The sequence below is a fragment of the Papaver somniferum genome, chromosome 5 (assembly GCF_003573695.1).
Source record: "Papaver somniferum cultivar HN1 chromosome 5, ASM357369v1, whole genome shotgun sequence".
Classification (NCBI taxonomy): Eukaryota; Viridiplantae; Streptophyta; class Magnoliopsida; order Ranunculales; family Papaveraceae; genus Papaver; species Papaver somniferum.
In genome coordinates, this window is record NC_039362.1 from 138,179,041 (window position 1) to 138,188,376 (window position 9,336).

The window sequence follows — 9,336 nt, forward strand, 5'->3', positions numbered from 1 at the left end:
TGTTTGCTGCTGCTTCTGTTGAAGACGTCGAAGAAGATGATGATGTTTTTATATGGAGTTCTTTCCAGAAATAAAGTCTGTTTTTTATATGGAGTTCATTTCAGGAATGAAGTCTGTTTTTTTTTTAGGTTTTATATGGAGTTTATTTCTGCAATGAAGTCTGTTTTTTTAGGTTTTTATATGGACTTCATTTCTGGAATGAAGTCTGTTTTTTTTAGGTTTTTATACGGACTTCATTTCTGGAATGAAGTTTGTTTTTTAGGTTTTTATATGGACTTCATTTCTGGAATGAAGTCTGTTTTTTTGGGTTTTTATATGGACTTCATTTCTGGAATGAAGTCTGTTTTTTAGGTTTTTACGTGGACTTCATTTCTGGAATGAAGTCTGTTTTTTAGGTTTTTACATGGAGTTCATTTCTGGAATGAAGTCTGTGGTTTTAGGTTTTATATGAACTTCATTTCTGGAATGAAGTCTGTTTTTTAGGTTTTTATATGGACTTCATTTCTGGAATGAAGTCTGTTTTTTTTTAGGTTTTTATATGGACTTCATTTCTGTTTTTTTTATGTTTTTATATGGACTTCATTTCTGGAATGAACTACTGCAAGAAAATAAGTAAAAATTAACACGGAAGGGTACTTTTGTCAGTTTAATATTTTTATATAATTATGGACCAAACAATAAAGACGTTTTCCTAAAGGACCAAACAGACATTGGCCCACCCAAAAAAGGACCAAACGATATTTTTCCCTATGGCATATTAGTTGTTCGAACTCATACACAAAACTTGGAATTACATATAGTGTAAAGGGTGTGATTTATTGTTCACACAAGATGATCTTTAAATTATGCTGATTGATTGCGAGACTAATTTTATTGCATCACAAGATGATCTTTAACAAACCCACGGTAGGCACCTGCTTGAAGGCTTAAGTTGCAGTAAATTAGTGAATCCGGACATATTCCCAATTCTCCCTTGTGTAACTATGCATTTATGTATAAGTTAACTAAGCAAAAATTCTCAAATAGTCATCCTCAGTAAAAAAACAAAAATGATATTTACCGACCACGCAAAATTGAATTTCGTTTACAAGGATTAGAGCTGAACATGTTTTCGGTTTTCCGTCGGAACCGAACCAAACCAGACCGATTAGGAAGAAACCGAACCGAACCATTTACTAATGGATTGGTTATGGTAAGTTTTTTGAAAAACCGATATTATTGGTTCGGTTTTGCTTTGACCCCAAAAATCGAATCAAAAACTAATGGAAAACCGGTTATGTTCAACCGTGAGATTAAAATCTAATATTTAATTTACATCCTTCGTTTTTCTTAACCCTAGTACTAGATATTAGATATCTTTGACCAATTTCTTAACCTTGCTTCAGTTCTTTATTTTTTTTCTTCGCCTCCTTCTTCGGTTCACAGAAGAGAACTGTATTCTTCCTAATGATGTCAAGATTTGTTAAAAAATCAAATCATGATCTCTAGTAGGTTAAAATTCTATTGTGATTATTTTCTTTTTAAGATTTGAATTGTCATTTTCAGAGAATTGGCATACAAACGGTTTTCCATTAACCCAATGGAACAAACTGAAACCGGTTAAAACCATTAGAAAACCGAACCAATGGTTAATAGTTCGGTAATGATAATATTTTTTGGAAACCGATAGTATTGGTATTAGTTTGGTTTGGATGGAAACCAACCATGAACAACCCTAATAAGAATTCATGAAGACACCTCACACCAAGCAGGATTATTTAAGTATCTTATTATAGGGGAGGCATGGTTTATTAGCGGGGCGGCACTCTAATAGGAAAAAGAGGGTCATTACATGATCATTCAAGGTGTCCCTTATCAAAAAAAAACTGGAAATGACAAATTAACCCTCATTATTGATAACCTAGTTTAGTGATGATAATCAAGTTTAGTGTTAATGATTAATTTCACTTATATTAACTCAAAATCAAAACAAAATCATATTTTTAGAGTTAAAAAAAAAAGTTCAGAGGACAAGAAAAAGAAAAACTTTTGTGATATTTGTGAAACCCTAGATTTTGATTCACTCAACCAAAATGAGTGATTCCAGTGACCCGATATACTTCTAAATTAGTTCCCATTAGATTTTTCTCGCTCAAAATCATCTAAAGTACGTAACAAAATCAAAACTTTTAAATTTTCAGAAGAACTTACGGTTGCAATTTTGCTCGTGACCAACCGTAACTCTTAGTTACGGTTCGTAAGTTGTCGAATACCAACCATAACTGGTTAAATTTGGGGAAAATCCAATCGTAAAACCAGTTACGGTTGGTAATTAAATTTGGACAACAACCGTAACTAAATTACGGTTGGTAACTAATGAATCGAGACCAACCGTAACTACCTTACGGTTGGTGTGTCAACTTAACTTTTGAACCGTAAATCATTATTGGATAAAATTCTTAAGAAACATGATTATTTACGCTTGGTATGGTTGTTTGAGTAACAAACCGTAACTCAATTACGGTTGATAAATATGATGCAAACACAAACCGTAACTGAACATATTTCTCAAAATTAAGAACTTACGGTTGGTATTTGAGTTAAAACCAACCGTAACATCAACCCAATCTACAGTTACGGTTCGTGTTTGAGTTATTACCAACCTAACTCACATGCAACCAGAAATTTCAATTTCAATTTTCATACAAAACCCTAATTTTTGATACAAAATTAACTTAAGTCCAACACGATAAACTAAACCCTAATTAGGTTTTTCCAAACATTTTTCAAATCGCCGATTAATCGAAGACAATGGAATTTTCAGTTTTAATGGAGATTACGGTTGATGGAGGAGAAGAGAAGATGAAGAAGAAGATAATAAAAAAAATGATTTGATTTTTTCTGATTTATTAAATTTTAAAAAAAATTGATTTGATTTTGGTTGATTTAAGACGAAAAGGGTAATCTAGTCAATTTACATCTCCTTTAGAACATCCCGTAACCAACCAAAGGGACATCCCCTGGACCACGCAAACTTCTTGTGCCTTGTACGAAAATTTTCATAAAAAAAACTGGAGCACAAATAAAGCCAAAATGAAAATGGATATACACCTACCCTAATAGCTTGGGGTCAAGCTAGTCGTCTCCAAAAGTAAACGAGACCTATCCATTCGCCCTCAGCGGAGCACTCATAAAGTAGTGCATATGCCTGATCTTTAAATGCTAGCTAAAGTCAGCGAGAATTCATGGATTCCATTCTTGATTACCGAGAGGCGAGAGTTACATTGACGGTGAAAAAGAAGGTTTCGTATTATTCAAGTTACACTTCGCAGAGCTGTAAACAAATGCTTTGGTATCAAGTATTAACTCCACGATAAAAATAAAATAATGTAATGTAATAAGTCAAAAATTTAGATCCAAATTTCAAACGCAACCTTAAAATATTGTCTATTAAATAGAGAACTCTCGACAAAATCTTCGAACTACGTCGCAAGAGAACGCTTTTTGAGAAAGTAACAATTCATTAGAAGCACCTCTGCATTAATTTTCAAGTAAAGGGTTCTGTTTAATCTATTCTTAACAAAATATTAAATATTTGTAGATTATGAAGCTATATCTTCTTGGCTATATGTGTGTAGAGAGGTGATGAGAGCAGCCCAATGTGTACAGTTAAGGTTTTAGAAGTAGTTGATGAGAGTCTTTGTAGGTGGCTGAAGGTTCGGTTCCTGTATGCGATAATCGGACAAAAACAAAAGGGTAAAGATCATGGCTTGACCGGTTGATGAAATCTTTGTAGGTAAGTCATTTCATGGCTTTCTTTTCTACGCATTTCTTGGTTTACTGTTTGTTGAGGCTCTTCAAGTCAGATTGATTTGGAGAGCTGCCCTGAAAACCAAGTTTTTCTGTTTTTCTAAACTATGGCAGTTGAAATCGTGGTTCTCGGGAAATGGTCAGTGATCATCTAATGATCAAAGCTAAGGCTCCTAAAGGAATCAGATCTGAAGCTGAGCGTACGAGAATGACTCTGGCGTCTGCGAGAAATAGTACTACTATTCTCTTCGTCTTTCTTCTGTTTTCCGGTGCCTACATGTACTCACGTTGCATCGGTTCGGTAAGATTCCATATACTCGCTCAAGCGTTATTAAATGTCTCATCATTAACTAGTGTATAGCACCGGTGAGGTGAGTGTCTTATTCGCTTCTCCATGTCGGATGTGTACTTGTCTTTCCAACTAGCAATTGGATAATTCTGGTACGGGTTCATAGAAAATGTAAGAGAAATATTGATAATGATATTGGTGGCTTGGCACCAATATAAGACTTTATAGAAGAAAAGAAGATAAAAGCCCTGGTCCAAAAAGCCAGGCGCATGACATTTTGAGAGTGCACGAAAACAATTAGTGTAAAATCTTGTACGTAAATAAAAATGAATGTTGTTAACTTATATATTCAGCCACAAGTTATGCTTCAAAAAAAAAAAAAAGACACAAGTTATAAGGTCTAATAAAAAAATTGAGTGAAACCAAAATTGGTAAAATTTGAAAATAACGGGCTAGACTAATAGATTTTTCTTTTGATTAGTCATTTTTTATGTCTTCGTCCTCGATACGTAAAAGTTATTATTTATTGTTGTTTTTCTTTTGCCCCGAGCTATTAAAAACTCAGGATTTTCCGAATTGACCTGAAATTAGGTGATAGTCTTATAATTTTTCCAGGATTTTCCGTTAGGGTTGCTTATATTTTAAGTTCATAAAAAAATTCTTTAAGTTAATTATTGATAATAATTACTGAGGTACGATTCGTTGATATGATTATGTATTGATATTATCTTATAGTTTCAATATTATTATTTTTTCTGTATAAAAGATAAATAACATTGTTTTATAGCTAATTTTCTGTAGCATGTTCTTCAAAGTGATCTACATTTTTATGGAAAAGATGCACAATGCCTATGACACATAACACTGTTATCTACCACTTTGAAAATCGATGGTTGAAATTCACGTGGGTAAATGATAAGAAGACATTTCAGGAAATGCACTTATCTAATATTTATAAGTGTAGTGCTCCATGAAAATAAAAACATTATATTAAACATTAGCATCTAATTAATGTTTACTTAATTTCTATAAAGATAATTGGGATTGGGATTTTAAAATAATGTCAGTTTAACTATGTTAACTGATCCTACCTCCTAATTATCTTAGAAATTTTATCGAGAATAATACACCAACCTTCTTCATTTTTCATGGAGTATATTGTATGTCACTATTCTTACCTTATAATTACTTTAGAGTTTGAAAGATATTGCCAATTTTAATCAAGTCAATCGCTAAATTCCCAAGTACTTGAAAAATCTCAGAATTGTAAGATAGTGTCAGTTTGTAAGCCACTGTACAAAGATTTTCAGTACATGTCATTTCTCTTGAACTTTTTGCAGAATATACTAGCAAGCGTCAACAGGTTTAGCCCTGGAAGTGTAACCTCCGCCAGCACTCCTCTACCTGTAAAGAAAAAAATCCACAACCAACAACCAGCCCCATACTCCCCACTCAATTGCACAGCATACAACGAGATTAAAAAATGCACAGTAAACAACCCTGAAACACTGACAGACGAAGAAATTGACAGTTCATCATCTACAAAGGAGTGTCCTAATTATTTTCGTTGGATTCACGAAGATTTGCGACCATGGAAAGATACAGGAATCACTGAGGAGATGATAGCAAGGGCAAACCATTCATCAAACTTCAGAATAACAATCGTAAATGGGAAAGTTTACATGCAAAAGATTAGGCCGGTATTTCAAACTAGAGATTTGTTTACAATTTGGGGTGTTGTGCAACTCATGAGGAAGTACCCTGGAAAACTGCCTGACTTGGATTTGATGTTTGATGCTGGTGACAAGCCTAAGAACAAATTTAAAGATTATCAAGGACCAAACGCTACTGCTCCGCCACCAGTATTTGGCTTCTGCGGCCAAGACTCCTTTGTAGCTATCCCGTTTCCTGATTGGTCCTTTTGGGGCTGGTAAGTTTCATCAAGCTTCTTTGCAATATTGGTCCAACTGTATAAGACCAGATGGTAGCACTCCAGCTGCACACTTATAATAGAAATTTTCAGGCCTGAAATCCGCATAAGACCGTGGGATACGTTGTTAGAAGACCTGAAGGAGGGAAATAGGAAGACCAAATGGATTGATAGGGAACCTTATGCGTATTGGAAAGGGAATCCTAAAGTTGCTCCCACCAGAAAAGATCTTATCAAATGCAATGTCTCCGAGGAGCAGGACTGGAATGCTCGTCTGTATCCAATGGTAATTCCTTACTATAAATGTCTATTCCTTAGATTACATGAACCTAAAATGCATAGTTTCTGCACAATGCACATTTTCCAACCATAGCATTTGAACTTTGCAGGATTGGGATGCGGAGGATCGGGGAGGGTTTCATCAATCCAATTTAGCAGATCAATGCATTCACAGGTCACGCATAATCTACTACTTCTAACTTGATTCTCGATCTACATACTAAATCACCTGGCGCACTAGCGTGTGCAGTACTAGAAATTGCTTGCTTTAGCGTAATCATTCATTAAGCTAACAAGTCTGGTTTTTGCAAAATATATGCAGGTATAAAATTTATATAGAGGGGGTTGGCTGGTCTGTAAGTGAAAAGTACATATTAGCTTGTAATTCTCTCACGTTATTGGTAAAGCCTCTCTACTATGACTTCTTCACAAGAAGTCTAGTGGCGATGCAGCATTACTGGCCAATTAAAGAAAATGACAAGTGCAGATCAATCAAGTTTGCTGTTGACTGGGGCAACACCCACAAGAAAATTGTAAGTCTCTGCGCTCTGCACAAAGAGATTAGATTTCCTATCCAACCCAAACATATTATGATTCACTATGTTGTCCGGTTTAATCATTGAATCACTCAATCACCTATAGGTGCTAGCGAAAGTATACATTTAGACATGCAGTGTAATAGTTTAATCATTGAATCACTCAATCACCTATTGGAAAGCTAAAATGCATTAGCTTTGAGCTAGAGTTGTCCAGTGATGAAGCTAGTAGATGGATTCCGAAGCTCGACCACTTACAGCAAATTTTTGGTTCAACCTTCGGGTATACTAATCTTGGTTCTAATCTTTTTTCTAGGTACGACAAATTGGAACAGCAGCCAGTAATTTCATCCAGGAGGATCTAAAGATGGATTATGTTTACGACTATATGCTCCATCTGTTAACCGCATACGCCAAACTAATGAAATACAAGCCTATTGTACCTCCGGGCGCAGTTGAGATATGTTTTGAGAGCATGGCATGTCTTGAAAAAGGAATAAGGAGACAGTTCATGATGGAATCCATGGTAAAGGCTCCTAGCAAAACTAAGCCATGCACTTTGCCTCCAGAATTTGATCCAGCACAGCTTCAAGCTTTCAATCAAGAAAATGAAGATTCTATTAAAGAGGTAGAAAGTTGGGAGAACAAGTGTTATAAAAACCAAACCAAGTAGATCTGTATGTTCTTATACTTACACCCTTCTTACACTAAACACATTCTTCAGAAAAATTAGTAAAAAAATATACCCATTTCTATTGATGCATAGTAAGTGATGAATTAGTAATGAATTGACATTTGACACAAATGGATCTTGTGCCATTAGATACAGTGCTGCTTATTTATAATAAGTAACCAGCACCGACTAAGCTGTATAATGACATAAATAAGCAACCAGCACCGACTAAGCTGTATAATGACCCTCCACTGACCACTACCTTGTACCAGTTACCACTACTTGTCAAAAAGTGGCACTATGTCATGGGCCCCAAATTTAGGCCAACCACATACTAGGAGCCACTTGTTAGTGGAAGGCAGTCAAAATTGGCTAATAATGGAGAGTGAACTTTATACGATGCAGACACTCACGAACTGAAAGTTGATTTAAAGATAGAAGGTTAGGAAAAGATTGAGCAGAGAGAAATCTAGAGAGAAAATGGTCAATGGAAATAGGAGTTCATCTGTGATCATCACACTGTTAGTGCTACTAGTACTGCAGCAAGTAATTATTGATACCAGTAATGCTGAATTTACAAACAATTCGAGAAATAATTGCAGTGATTCTTCATCTTCTATAGGGGAGTGTAATGAAGAGGAAGAGAAGCTAATGGATTCGGAAGTAAGTAGAAGATTTCTTGCTAGTGTACAAGGCATTTCATATGGAGCTCTGAAGGGTGATATACCGGCTTGCGGATCCGGCGAACACAAACCCAAGAGAGCAGACTGCAACCCTATGATAGCAGCAAATCCGCATGTCGGTGGCTGCTTCAAAGTATACCGTTGTAGATCAGGATCACAATCGCCAGGGAGTAACTAAGAGCATCCATCATCGGTACCAGCCGTCTCGTCTAGTTAGCAGTAGCAGTATTATATCATCCTCGTCTATGATCACTTTCTTCGTATCGAGATGTAATTTATATTTACTATACATTCAAGTCAGACTAGACTACTCTGTGTCAAGAACCTTGCTCATGCATATATTGTTCTGAAACTTCATGCATATATTGTTAGTAATGAAATACTATATTCACAGATGAAATGAAAGTTCTTAATAGAAGAGGTTTGACTTTCATATCATCTGATAATCAGTTGTTTATCAAAACCTTATGGAAAGGTATCAAAGCTCCTTATTCATTGGACCAGCTGCGGTTATTTTATTTTTTAATCGTTCAAAGAGAATAGATAAAAATGTACACAAACCGTGTGCGAGTGAATATAGCGGACAAAGACCTAAAGCTAAAACAAATAAATTAAAGTAAAGAAATTTCTAAGAATACAAGGAACGTCAATAAAAGAAAACACGACTTGTAAGACATAAAACTCAAAAAACATCTAGAGAACTACAATGTGGACCAGCTACGGTTATTGACAGCAAAAATGATTAACATGCACAGGTTATTACCCGTGTGAGGAGGGATGATGTACCGCTCCATCATTCCCAATCCCTATGATTGAGTCATTTCCCGTTCCATCATTGGATCTCCATGAGGGGATAACTCATGTGCTGATATCTCAAGATTTATATGGTCTGATACTAATTTTAGAGGATCCCGTTTAATCGATCCAACGATTCGGATTGCTTAGAATCTTTTGTCCCGCTAATGCCGGCATCTTCTTTGTAGTTTGTGTGATATTCGGTGAGTCTTGAATTTTTTTGTAAAACTTTATAGGAAATACCATAAAATTGCATTCTACAGGCCAATTGGATTAGCGTATGTCGATTGGCTCAACTGTCTCGACCACTCCAGAATGGACACTTTTAATTGTGCATAACTAAATATTCAAGTATTTGATTT

General features: G+C 35.4%; 2 protein-coding genes across 2 annotated transcripts; both read left to right on the forward strand.

Moving 5' to 3' along the window:
• Window positions 1–3,478: 3,478 nt before the first annotated feature.
• On the forward strand, window positions 3,479–7,628 carry LOC113282879 (O-glucosyltransferase rumi-like). Its single transcript, XM_026531983.1, has 7 exons — window positions 3,479–3,775; window positions 3,904–4,090; window positions 5,419–6,008; window positions 6,102–6,294; window positions 6,398–6,462; window positions 6,610–6,820; window positions 7,140–7,628. The coding sequence occupies exons 2-7, from the start codon at window positions 3,926–3,928 to the stop codon at window positions 7,494–7,496; spliced, it is 1,581 nt and encodes a 526-aa protein (XP_026387768.1). The 5' UTR covers window positions 3,479–3,775; window positions 3,904–3,925; the 3' UTR covers window positions 7,497–7,628.
• Window positions 7,629–7,976: 348 nt separating this feature from the next.
• LOC113279690 (rapid alkalinization factor-like) lies at window positions 7,977–8,357 on the forward strand. Its single transcript, XM_026528363.1, has one exon. The coding sequence runs from the start codon at window positions 7,977–7,979 to the stop codon at window positions 8,355–8,357; it is 381 nt and encodes a 126-aa protein (XP_026384148.1).
• Window positions 8,358–9,336: the final 979 nt, after the last annotated feature.

Excerpts from the sequence above, each read along its gene's own strand:
- LOC113282879 (XM_026531983.1), top strand. The coding sequence starts at position 3,926 with ATGGTCAGTGATCATCTAATGATCAAAGCTAAGGCTCCTAAAGGAATC. Across the intron at positions 4,091-5,418 it reads ACTCACGTTGCATCGGTTCG|AATATACTAGCAAGCGTCAA; the intron begins GTAAGATTCCAT and ends AACTTTTTGCAG. Across the intron at positions 6,463-6,609 it reads GCAGATCAATGCATTCACAG|GTATAAAATTTATATAGAGG; the intron begins GTCACGCATAAT and ends AAATATATGCAG.
- LOC113279690 (XM_026528363.1), top strand. The coding sequence starts at position 7,977 with ATGGTCAATGGAAATAGGAGTTCATCTGTGATCATCACACTGTTAGTG.